The 13,181-nt window shown below is 35.6% G+C and overlaps 2 protein-coding genes across 10 annotated transcripts; one reads left to right on the top strand and one right to left on the bottom strand.

The window, feature by feature from the left end:
* Positions 1 to 130: 130 nt before the first annotated feature.
* On the top strand, positions 131 to 2,189 carry LOC126716087 (uncharacterized). Of its 2 annotated transcripts, none has more exons than XM_050417070.1 (2): positions 131 to 1,693; positions 1,865 to 2,189. In XM_050417070.1, the coding sequence occupies exons 1-2, from the start codon at positions 688 to 690 to the stop codon at positions 1,954 to 1,956; spliced, it is 1,098 nt and encodes a 365-aa protein (XP_050273027.1). In that variant the 5' UTR covers positions 131 to 687; the 3' UTR covers positions 1,957 to 2,189. The 2 variants fall into 2 exon arrangements, with proteins under 2 accessions (XP_050273027.1, XP_050273028.1); XM_050417071.1 differs by having other exon boundaries at positions 132 to 1,693; positions 1,868 to 2,189.
* A 1,328-nt stretch (positions 2,190 to 3,517) lies between these two features.
* On the bottom strand, positions 3,518 to 12,982 carry LOC126716079 (zinc finger CCCH domain-containing protein 5). Of its 8 annotated transcripts, XM_050417041.1 has the most exons (12): positions 12,673 to 12,982; positions 12,077 to 12,456; positions 10,939 to 11,085; positions 10,699 to 10,836; positions 10,397 to 10,585; positions 9,958 to 10,025; positions 9,006 to 9,144; positions 7,659 to 7,751; positions 6,723 to 6,839; positions 5,943 to 6,017; positions 5,507 to 5,727; positions 3,518 to 4,858 (listed from the first exon to the last, which is right to left on the bottom strand). In XM_050417041.1, exons 2-12 carry the CDS (start codon positions 12,422 to 12,424, stop codon positions 3,652 to 3,654), a joined length of 2,742 nt encoding a protein of 913 aa, XP_050272998.1. In that variant the 5' UTR covers positions 12,425 to 12,456; positions 12,673 to 12,982; the 3' UTR covers positions 3,518 to 3,651. The 8 variants fall into 8 exon arrangements, with proteins under 8 accessions (XP_050272998.1, XP_050272996.1, XP_050272999.1 ...); XM_050417039.1 differs by having other exon boundaries at positions 12,077 to 12,982; XM_050417042.1 differs by having other exon boundaries at positions 9,060 to 9,144; positions 12,077 to 12,981.
* Between the last annotated feature and the right edge of the window lie 199 nt (positions 12,983 to 13,181).

Here is a 13,181-nt window from a genome sequence, read left to right as displayed (position 1 = left end):
GCGGTGACTAGTTAAATTTATATGGTCTTCTCCCCCCCCCCCCCCCCCCCACCACAGAATTTTATATTAAAAATTCTCAGTTTACTTTATCTTTTATTATTACTAGTTTACTACAGTTTAAGTCAGCTAAAAGAGAGAGAGAGGGAGAAAAGAAAAAGAGGCAAAAGAAAAGAGTGTCTCGTAGGCTTTCAACCAAACACGACCTTATCGATCCCCATTCCATTTCCACTCGTTTTTCTCGATCCGATTCTCTCGGCGCTCGATATTTTAATTGTATGAACCATACGAGAATCATTCAATCTTTCTCTCTCTCTCAGGTATACTCTATATCTCTCGCTCTCTACAGTTCGTTTTTTTTTTTTGGCTATTGTTGTTTGCGTAGGGTTTCTCTGCGGTTCGGATTATGTAAATTTTGTTCAGTGTTCAATAATCTTTCATACAGTTAGGGTTTCTGTCACTGTGAATTGAAATCTGTGAGATCAGGATTTTTTAGTGCATTGTTTGGTTGGTGAGAAAAATGAAGGAAAGTGAGGCAAAAATGGAAATAATTTTTAATTTACAAAATGTTTTTTTAATATTTAAATAATCAGTTCTTGCCCACCACTTGTTAATCAAACTTGTAGGGGCAACTGACCCCACCCGTCAGAACTAGTTACGGGCAATCCACTATATCATATAGTTGTAACCATGACATTTAATTTCTTGAGGAGAAGTCTAGCCTTCTCATCAGTTGTGAATTCTAATTTTCCTTTGAGGGTGTGTCGTTTTTGCTCCACAACAATTCTTGATAAAGAGACAGACATAACAACACCTTCAGTACCTTCTTCTAGTTATTCTAGTAGTCTTCATCTCTCTCCATTGTTTACTGATGATGATAAAGCTCATTCGGGTAGTTATGATATCGAGCTTGTGGATCATGATACATGGAAAGTTTCATCGGGTTTAGCACAAGCTTGGCGAGAAGTAGATGGTGGTTCTTCAGTGGGAGCAAATTCTCTTATGGTTGATGAACAAGTTGATTCTTGTTTTGAAGTTGTTGAGTGTGATCAGGACTTCGATGACATTGATAATATGAGAATTCGTGGCAATCTGTTTTATAAACTTGACCGGGATTCCAAGGAATTTGAGGAGTACAATCTTGATTTCCACCGGAGGAAATCTTCAAATCGAGAGAATGGTCCAAAGGAATGCAAAAAGGCAGAGAAAAAGGAAATTCCAAGTGGTAACATGGCTCCAAGAGTTGAAAAACTTCCTAAGGCAGTAAGCAACAAATTTGTTAAGTCTCCACTTGATGAAATGGATAATGCTTGTGTTGGTAACAAGAAGCTAAGGACTCCGACTTATAATCAGCTTACGGGTCCTTACCACGAACCTTTTTGCTTGGACATTTACATATCCAAGGCTTCTGTTCGTTCCTGTGTTATTCACAGGGTGACAAGTAAGGTTGTTGCTGTGGCACATTCCATTTCTAAAGACATGAAGTTTGACCTAGCTTCAACTAGGAATGTGACTGCTTGTGGTGCTGTAGGGGCAGTTCTGGCTCAGAGAGCATTGGCTGATGATATTCATGATGTGGTTTACACTCCAAGGAAGGGGGACAGATTGGAAGGGAAGCTTCAGATTGTGCTTCAATCTATCATTGATAATGGTATCAATGTGAAGGTGAAGCTTAAGCAAAAGAGACCCATAAGAGGTGGTCTTTCATCTACACCTTAGAAGCATGGTTCAATTTGTTCTTTATAGCTAGTCCAGTCAGTTGTCACCTGAGTCTTTACTCTTAATTTTACTTCTTTAATTGAAACTAGCTCTGATTGCTTTCTGATGTGAACTGTTATAGTTTGATCTGACCATTATGAGTTCACAGCAGGAGAAAATTTTAGTGAAGGCCCTTTGAAGAAGACAAGGACCTACAACTACAACAATACAATTCCAACCCCAAAGGTTGTAAGATTCTGAGTGTAGTTTTGTTCACCTCTCTCTGCTCTACAACTAAACAAAGGACTAGACGAATTTAGTCGACCGTGGTCACATGATTCTGTAGCAGGCTCAGTTATTTATTCGGGTGCTCAATATTGTCTTGCATCATCTCTTGTACAATCATTTGGAGTTCTTGGATTTGTTCTTTGTAATGTATGAATAACAATCAAATCTTAATTGCTGCACATCCTTCTTCTTCTTCTTCTTCTTCTTTTTTTTTTTTTTTAATGTACTATATTTACGTTTTATAATAATAAATGAATGGTTAAGATTTGGTAAGTATGGTATACGTATATAAAAAAGAAAAAAAGAAAAGAAAAAAGGTGTGTATTGTAGAATGACCTGTTAATTAGGCTAAAGCCAACTATGTGTATTTAGCAATTGGCACATGAAATCTATCAATAACAAAATTTTATTTGTTAAAAGGTTTGTAATTAGTTTTTATTTATTTATTCTAAAGAGCAGCTGAAAGAATCCATAATGTAGGTGACAATTTATGGTTTTTTTCCCCATAGAAATTTATATATAAAGAATTCCTAGTTTACTTTAAACGTTATTGTTACTGCTGTTTGGAAAACGAATCCTGATTTGTACATTTTCAAGCACAAAGAGTAAAGATGCATGTATAGTGCTAATTGTCGAACCGTTGTAGTGATAAATGATCACTTATTCCAAAAATTATACCTGAATTTATCATTTAATGTTCTTTTTCAATAAATAAAGGCTAAATGCAATTTTCTCACTAAATCTTATACGAAACCTACTATCACTCTTCATATACCAAGATGTTTTCCTAAACATTCCGCTCAGTCTCTTCAATAACACCATGATGGTGCTTACGCTTGCAAATTTCAGTAAGAATACCTAAGCTTATCAAATCAAAGGCAAACCCTATACATTTTCGAAAGATGATATAAATAGTTGTGTTAATTTGAATAAGTATGCATGTCTTTTGCATAAAAAGTGCTTCATGTCATCCTTCACCGCCAAGAGAAGTGTGGCTGAAAGACTATCAATGCTACTGGAATTGTAAGAGGGCTATTAAAGCCAATGAGGGACCACACTATTATGATTTGATTAAATCTAGCAATGCATAAACTTTTGCCACAACTATCCTATGTTACAGACTATGATTGACTATATGTCACTTTCACTAAGACCTAACACTTTTTCTCTACCACTCATAGTCTACCACATGGACAGTTGTGGCAAAAATTGTGGATTATTGTGTGGTCTTAGAATTTTTGTTATGATTTTTGCTCTTCCAAAATTCTTCAGCCGTGTGTCCCAAACAAGAGATAGAAATAGATACCCAAACAGAAGATGATTTTCATTTTAGATGGAGACAGTCGACTTCGGGGTTCTCAAAATAAGCACCATAATCAGTCTCTGAATATTTGAAGATTTAAGAAACAGAGACTGCAATCTCACATGAAAATTATATGCAACATTAAAACCTAAGACTATCAACCTAATGCTGAATCTAGATCATAATTGTCAACAGTAGAGGGAGGCAGGAAAGATTATATGCAAAATCAAGAACTAAAGCTAAATGTGATTTATCTGGACATCATGTTTATCATCATTCATCCCTTCTATCATATTGACCCAGTGTGCCAAACTAGTAACTCTCAGCAATTGTGATCTATCTTACAAGTTTCTGGTAATTCTAACTTAATCAGGTTCCCAACGGTCCTGCTTGTCGATATATTTATCAGAGTTGTAGCTTGACTCAAGGTCATGTGATTTGTGTCTCTGGACATACTGATCTGAACTGTTGGACTCACGACTCCCATCTGATTCCAAATTCTCATTTATGCTATCCCATCTTGAGTGACTATGCATGGAGCCTCTTTCCAGACCAGATTTTTCTATGCTGGATTCCCTACTGTGAAATTTATCTTTCAATTTTTTTGCTGGTTCCCCTTCATGATCTGAGTAATCCAACACTTCATTCCTGTGTCTCGTATGTTTCCTAGTTTGACTCTTGTGTTTTTCTCCATCACTGTCCAACCAATCAGAGCTAAGATTAGTATCATCAGCCCTGTTTTTGCTACCCCCACGATTGTGGTCACGTCTTGAGTTTTTCCTCTTTTTATGATGGTGTCTATCTCGATTGGTGTCCCTATCTGACCACTCTCCTTCAGGATCATGACTTCTGTTCTTGCTGTCCTTATGATAATCTGAATGTCCCACTTTCCTCAGGTGTCTTGAGCTTTCACTCCTTTTTCTATGGTGCCTGTCTCTGTCTCTCTCCCCATCTGACCACTCTCCATCAGTATCAAGAGTTCTGTTCTTGCTGTCCATATGATCATCTGGATGTCCCACTTTTCTCCTGTGTCTTGAACTTTTGGTCATGTAAGCATCATGTGTTTCCTGGTCTCCATCTCTATCTGACCAATTGCCATCAAATTTTTCTTGGCCTTCACAATCATCCACAAATTTAGCATTTCTGCTGTGTCTTGAGCTTTTCCTAGCATGACCGTTGTGAGTTTCTCTATCTTCACTCCTATCTGAATAGCCCCCCTCAGATTCAACTTCATGTGTTCTATGATTGACATCTCTGTTCTGGTGTCTTGAGCTTTTCCTTGCACTACCATAGTACCTATCTTTGTACCTGTCAGACCATTCACCCTCAGAATCAGTATCATGACTTCTACTCTTCCTATAATAACTGCCTTTAAAGTTCGTATTCTCTCCACGCATATCCTCATCAAGAACTTCCATTTGCTTTCTGTCGTTACTTGTGCGCCCCCTCCGTTGTGTGCTCTTTTGAATATCATTTTTGTTGTCATTTCTTCTACTAGAACCACCACCATTCAAGTAGTCAATCTCTTTGGATTTAGATCTTGAGTAATACCTGCCATGGAAATTTGAGGAACTATAGAAAAACATTCAATCATATAGAAGAAACAGAAAGGGGTAGACCAATTTAAAATGCATAAAATATATAAGAATTGGATGAAACAGAACATGAAATTAGTACAAGTTTGTACAAATAACTAGGTGCCATTAAACAAAAAAAAAAAAAAAAGGCCAACAAACTTGGATTCTGCCTTAAATAACGCCAAAAATGATTTTGCACGCAATGGCCAAATTAAGAAACTGCTACTCCAGTCAACAGGAAAATTTAGCACAATGAATTGAATATTAGCAAGAGTACATTACTATTGACTACTATTTTTTACCAACCAATTTTATTTCCTTCTTGCATATTGATACAATGTTGTGCACATTATCTGGCCATATTTTGAACATTACACGATTTACAAATGCCTTCAAAATTTATAAAATCATTTGACAGCTTGTTGGGATATCTTGGAATGAGAATTTTGAAAAAATAAATCAACACTCCTAATAATTGAAAGGTTTTGATGAAAATAGGTTAAAAAACACTTACTCTGGTCTGTTTGTATTGAAAAAGTTTAGGATTACTAAAACATTGAATTGCAAAACATAGTTCAATATACCAGGTTTCACAAACACTAGATACTGCATGCTGCATCTACTGCTAAAAGTATATGCACACCTGTCTACATCAGTTAACCTCTTTCTAGAGTGCCTCAGCTGACCCAAATTTTCTTGCTCCACCTCTTTCTGGTACCCCACTTCATCAGAATAACCAAATAAAGAAGCCATCTTTCTCACCCAATATCTTGGGGGTGGTTTATCAAAATCAGCCCATTCATAGTCTCCACCAGGATTGCGGAAACAGTGGATAAAATTGCATGCAGTACCATGAGAACATGTCTGTAAAGATTCAACAAGAAAGGCCATTAACAAGAACAAAGGACAGAACTCAAAATTAAATTAGAAAAGTGACTCAAGATTGATGTTCTTATATTATTCAAAACAAAATTTTGGAAAATTTCTGTACAAAATTAAAAGCATAACGGAAACCAGCAAAAGCAACAAAGAGAATGCAACTGCCTCAAATAAAAATAAAGGTGATGGGCTGGTTGTACCTTGAACCTTGACTTCATATACTCCCCACAAATGGCAACTTTCCATCTGGTGACATTGACAAATTCACAACTTATCTGCCCAAAAAAATACCAATATCAATAAACCACCCTCAAGAAACTAATGTTGAATTTATTATTTATTTTTGGTAAGAAGATTTTGGCACTAAGGGAAGGAAAGGCAAGATTCAAAATTTTAAACTAGTGACCTCCGATTCATGAGGTGTGGGTTCAAGGTCGAAAAATGAAAGAATTAAAGTCAGGCAGTTAAAAGACCACTATGGATATGGCAAAGGAGCAACAAATTATTGATATTCTCATCTGGAACCGGGATAAAAATATTATCACAATTACATGTGGAACTGGGACTACTCCAAAAACTAGATTAAAATGATGTTTTAATTTCATAGGACACTCATCTGTCAAAGGAAAATGGTATTTGTAGTCAAAGGTACAGAGAGAGAGAGAGAGAGAGAGAGAAAGAGAGAGAGAAGAAAAGAGCATACAGATTGTGGAGTATAAAAACCATAATTATCATTACTAAATCCATAAAAACAAGTAGTTATATAACAAAGACACAGCACATTTCAATTAAATGATAAACCATATCAAACACCAAATTTCTATAATAAAAAAGTATACAATATGAAATATGGTAGAGGGTAATACGCTGGGGGATAGAGCCAAGTGCTTGTGCAAGAAATACACTGCCTACTAGCTAAAATAATCTTAGACACAGTGACTTATATTGAAGACACTTCACATTTGAAGCAGATCCAGTACCTGTTTGCCAGCAAAGTACCGACCATTAATAGAATTATAAACAAGAACAGCTGAATCCAGTGACCTATATTGTACATAGACATTTCCCCGCAAGTGGAATGCACCATTTCTGCACACCTGACAAAGACATGACATTTGTTACTATAAGATTGGAAATAGATACAAGATTTAAGAAAGTCAAGTTCCAGGCCACATATTGTTGTGGATGCTTTGGGTGTTCTCCCTTTCAATATCCTTAAAGGAAAAATAAGGGAAGCCAAAGAAAATTGCTTAGACATATTCAAATAATCTTAAGAAGCAAAGGATTTTTGAAGAGTTTCCTTTTCATTGTACTTTCTAGGAACCGACAATGAGCTCTAGTCACTAGCACCTCCTCCCCTTATAAGAGTGGGGTGGAGGATGGGGTTGTGGGTTCAATGGGGTCAGTGTGTATCTTACCAATTAAAAATAAAATAAAATAAAAAATTTCCCAGGAACCAGAAAGTTTTAATACATCTCTCGATAGAGTGTAGCATACATGAGTTTAGTAAAAAAAAAAAACTGAAATTTTCATGGACAAAAACTGTTTACATGAGAAAAGAGAAGGGAGGCGGGAGTTTTCTAACATCTAGAATAGGCATTAAGTTTAACCATCCTAAATGAGTAAAACAGATGCTTATTTTCTTGTCAGGATATTTTCCAATCTCAAAGAAAGATATATATAACTCTACCAAAATGAAACAAAAATCCAAACTCTGTGCAGTTTTAGCACCAGATAAACAATTCATATTTAATAAATATAAATAATCAACAAATCCTCAACCAACAAGTTGTTCGCTGGACACATATTTGTAATAATCCTCAACCATCCAAAAACACAACATCCCACAATCAGGTGAGAACATGTTACTAACATATTTGGCTTTAAAAAAAAATGCATGGACAGCAGTCAACAACCTTAAAATTTACAATTTCCCCAAACTTCAAAAACTCTGTATGCACATCCTCATAAAATTCTTCATAACAACCTTCAACCTCTTCATCTGTGTGCTGAGAAGGTAAAAAAGAAGAAGAAGAAACAAATCAAATCAACATAATTTATCAGATATAAAGACATTAGGCACTTATAAGATGATAAGCAACATGATGGATCCTGGTATCTCAATTTCTCAAGATCCATGTGAAAAAGCCTGCCAGCCTCCACAAAATCATGCTCATGGTTTTAACTTTGGCTAATATCCATGACTTTTTGATAATATAAAATCGGGCAGCTATGGAGACTACCCAATTTGAGTTGGTGTAAAATTAGGCCGTGATCAGGAAGTTTGGCCACCTTTTGATAAGACAATAATGAATTAAAAGTTTGGGAAAAAAATTTTACGTGGTACGATAAATAATCTAAAATTCAAACCAAAATTTCTCAGAAGTAAGCCATTTTAAATAAAAGATGTATGTACATTTACAGTAGTCAAAAAAAGTTTGTAATCTGCATGTTCAAGAATTAGGACCTATTTAAAATTTGTGCTGCAAACTAGTTCACCCATCAATTAGCAAACAAAAAAACACAACAAGATCAATGACATAAACACAAGCAAGCGCGTCCATGTGCCCAGACACCATCTCTCTCTCTCACTGACTGTCTAAGCACACATGTAAAAGAAAAATGGCAAACCAGCATTGGCTCAATTATAATGATAAGAAAAAAGTCCATATAAAAGCTAACTTATCATATTGGACTTAAAATTGGCACAAGATACTTCCCCTAAACTGGGGCATGTATATGCAACAATGCAAAAAATGTAGACAAGAGGAGGTAGCATAGAGGTAATTTTTTCACATTAGCAACAAGACTTAGTAGTTGGAAGGTTATGCTTCAACCCAAGGAGGCAGATGACTCTCGACTAGTTAGGAGTTAGGACCTTCAGGCAACAGGGATAGAAAGGGATATCTTATGACGCACAAAAGAGCCACTAAAATTAGGAGGTATGAGAAATTGTAAATCCTGGAAATATATTAAATAACTCAATAAACTTTGGCATAATAACCCTAGATAGTCCTAATGCCTGATGCAAATGTGTAGCATGACAGATTTTGCAGAGTTCATGAGAACATTATACTGTGTATCAAACTTGTGATGCATAAAAACCAAAATAACTAAAGTTAATTAGTCATTTAGTTGCTAATTGGATTAATCATGGTATACAATGTAAGCTTCCAAGAACTATTTACATTTCTCATTATTTAATACACACACACGCAAAATAAACATGAATTTTTTTGTTTCATGATAGAAGTGACGCATACGCTCTTCCTTCTTTTCATCTTTAACACAAGAAAATGCCAAATGTATTCACATACAAGTATTGTTGCCTGCATTCTCAAACCTCGCAAGGTAATGGCCATTACCAGCAGAGAGCTCCAATACTCCCAGTCAAAAAATCCACTAGTCGTCAAGGAAAATACTCATGAAGTAAGATAACTATAATAAATTTACTAACAAAAAAATCTCAAATATGAAACCAAACTCGATTTTATGGAATATAAATAAATGAAGCATAATTAGAAAAGAAAAGAAAAAGAAAAAAAACCCTTCCCTTATTAACTATTTTTTGATAAGGATTTTTTTTTTGAAGTTCACAAATGATGGAATAATTGTTTCATTTATATAAGATCAAAGGAAGAAATAAGGAAGAAAGAAATAAAGAAATGAAAGGGTAAAAGGAAGCTAAAAAAAAAGGGAAAAAAGAAAAAAAAAAAGAAAAAAAGGAAGATTTTGTAAGATAACCACCCTTGAGAGCAGCAAGTAGGATACAAAATTGCTAATTTCTTTTACTCCAACCAACCAATGCCAAAACCATGAACCTTCATTGAAGTGAATCTTGAGATGAATTTCTGATTTAAGGTCAAAGAACAGCAACAATAATTCTAAACATGAAAAGGACTGAATTAAGATCTACGTATAATATAAAATCAACCACAGAAAGACTAACACAAATATAAAAGTTTCAAATCATAACATGACCTATGACTAAAATAGCATCTGCATTTAGGATTTACAGGGGAAAAAGATGCAAATATTATGCACATATTACATAAGAAAGTACAGGAAGCAGTATGTAGTTCTGCATTGAGCTTAGTTGAGCTTACTGTCACATCATGATTTAGCAGCAACAGTAGCTGAAAATCAGTTTGATATGTTTAGCAAGATGTCAACCACATGCTGATGTTGATAAAACACTAATTCACAAAAGGATACACAAGACATAAATCACCAATTAAGATGTGCCAAGTATTGACAAACGCCATCCCTGACATTATTCTGTGCTGCTTATATGAGACACTTATAGTAGCAACAAAAGAACCCAGCAAAAGAAAAATATATATAGTAGAAACAAAAGAAAGATCTGCATAACCATGATGCATCAACCCAACTTATTTAAAAATTGTTAGAATTATGTGGTTAAATTATTAAATTTACCATCCCAATAGCTTAAGCTTTTGGGACAATTGGTAATTTAACATGGTATCAAAGCCAGGTTAAGCTTAAGCTATTGGGATATGGTAAATTTAATAATTTAACCACATAATTCTAACAAAAAAAATAAATAAATAAAGTTTAATTTTTGATGATCCCATCTTTAGTTACCCCACACTATTCAATGACTGTAGAAGCTTTAGAGTTATTATCAGGATACAAGAATCACATGAAGGCAGCGTTTACAGACCTCAAGCCCCTCATCTTGCTCCCAAGCAAGGCCAGGACCATTGTACATGTTCCTGATAAGCAGTGTGCATGATTTATCAGGGTAAAAATGAACTCTGCTGCAACGCTGACCAAAACGACAAGCTCCAGTTTTTAAATGGAAAGGACAATGAGCTTTATCCTGCGAAATATAAAAGTACACAGCTTAAAGATTAAAGACCATGCACACATATAAGACAGACATATTTAAAGTAATCATGAGAGAGAGAGAGAGAAAGGACGTATCTGACTAACCTGTTCAGTTCCAAAATTTGGAACTTGTTGAGTAACATTTTCAATGATCTGTTCTGCTGATAATTTGGGTGCATTCTTATAATCAGCAAATGCCTCAGACTGTGGAGGAAGAGGGTTTGACGTAGGCCTATCAGCATTCTGCAGAGTAAATGATAACCTCTATGAATCTTCACATCCAAAACATAATACACACCACAAAGACAATTAATCTAAATTTAGTTGATGATTGACATAGCATACGTCTATTCTTTGTTGGTTGGCATCCTTCTTTGGAACCTTGACCCTTTTCTTCTTGACAATGATCTCGTTTCCTTTCCAGATAATCTCAGCAGGCCCTTCGACATATTCCCAATCGTCATCCTCATTGAGCTCATTTTCATTTTCAGCCTGCCATATTATGCAGAGCAATTTAGAAAAATCATTTCTGACATACAAAAAAACTCTCCTCCTAAATTACAAGAAAACCACTATGAGTTGCTGCCATAATAGCATTCTTAAACATCAATTCTCGCTTTTGAAAAAAACATATTCTTAAAAATGATGGCTATTCTTTGTCCCCTGATGAAACCCTTCATTTTAAAAATTAATCAAATCCACTTATCCTTAAGATAACCACGTATAAAGACTACAAGTTTACAATATACTTGACTCATGAAAACCAAAAAACAATTAGCATCAACCAAAAATATACTAAGCATCATCTACGCATCTCTAAGTCAAATTCCCAAGTTTGCATTTAGATTTGGGGGTTTCAAATTCCCTTGATTTGAGCTCTGAGGAATTTTGCTCTAACAAAATCATCTACACCTAATCGTTACAATCTACCTATTAATAAGGCTCAAATCCATACATAAATTTCATCAAATAGAAAGGAAAAAAAAAAATCTTTATCGATTTTCTATTCAAGTCATTTAAACTAAAAATTGAAATACAAATCCTTTTCTTCAAATTCTTCCATTCAAACGAACCATAAATGAGATCAAGGCAACCATAACCTCTTTTCTTTCACATCCCACACTTCTTCCCTAAGCTACAAGATAGAAATTGAAGTGGTTTCAAAACTAGCTTCTTTTATTCCACATACTTTTCTCATCATTCAAACAGAATCACAAACTTGAAAATAGAACAAAACAACAAAAAAGAACAGCCAAATTTTCATAAGCCTATTTTCTTTCTTTTTCCCACACTTTCTCAGCAGCCAAACGAAACCGCAAACATACTCAACATATATATCTACATGCTTTCTCATCATTCAAACAGAACCGCAAACTTAAAAACACAGAATAATACAACAAAAATAAACGCATTTTCTTTTCTTTTCTTTTCCCACAATTTCTCAGCATCCAAACTGAAACAATGATCAAATAGAAAAACAAACCTGTTGTTGTCTTCTCGAATCTTCTTCAAGAGCCTTCTTTCTTCGCTCCTCCTCTTCTTCCTCTTCCTCCTTCTTCTTCTTCCTCTCCATGGCTTCGATCCACGCCTTCTCTCGCTCCTCGAACTCCTTCCTATCCCTCTCCATCCTCTCCTTCTCCTCCTCCTCCATCATCCTCAGCTTCCTCTGCTCCTCCGGATCGTTCAGCCTCGCTTCCTCTTCCTCTCGCTCCTTCTCCGCCATTTCCTTCCTCATCTGCTTCCTCTTCATCTTCTTCTTCGCCTTCCTCTTCTCCTTCCTCCTCATTCTCTCCGCCATACCCTCCGTCTCTTCTTCGACTTCCTCCATCATTTCACGCTCTTCTTCTTCTTCGTCTTCTTTGCCTGCTATTGGCTCTGCCATTAGGTTCTTATTACTATGACAGAAGAAAATCGCGCTTGTGAGAAATTTTCCCGGAAAGTTTTGGTCGAGAAAATTGGATGCACACAAATTTTCCCTCAAACAAACAGAGCCTCTCACTCTCAATCATTCACCACCACAGTATACAATTTACAAAGAACTCACCAATTATGAAATTTTATGATGGTAATGAAACGCACCGTTTAAATTCCCTCTTAAACGCGCCGTTTTCTAGTTAGCGGTAAATAGCGCTTTTATTTAAAATGGGCTGTGGAAGGCAGCGGCAAAGATGAGCTGGGCTTCGAAGTGATGAATCGGGTCGGCGATGGTGCGTGAGCTTCGGTGGCGGCGGTGAGGAGGTTGATGAATCGGTGATAGTTTGTGGATGAGGATGATGGGAATCGGTTCGTGGAGGATGAGAGTTTGAGCGCTGTGAGAGCTGAGAGCTTGAGAAGGAGCTTGAGAAAAGAAATAGAAAAAGAATTAAATAAAGAAAGAGAAGAAATATTATTTTAATGCTAGTGGTAGAGGGAATAAAATAGTAGTAACATTTTTAAGCCCATTTATCTCTCGCTCTCTCTATATATATATATATATATATATATATTTTTTTTTTTAAGGGTAAATTCCACAAACCACCACACCCCTGAGGTTTATAATAATACCAACTAAGTCCATAACATTTTAAAACCTACCAATTTCATCCTAA

This window comes from Quercus robur, chromosome 2 (genome assembly GCF_932294415.1).
Source record: "Quercus robur chromosome 2, dhQueRobu3.1, whole genome shotgun sequence".
NCBI lineage: Eukaryota > Viridiplantae > Streptophyta > Magnoliopsida > Fagales > Fagaceae > Quercus > Quercus robur.
The sequence above is the reverse complement of the archived record's forward strand: the minus strand, read 5'-3'. Positions and strand labels throughout refer to the sequence as shown.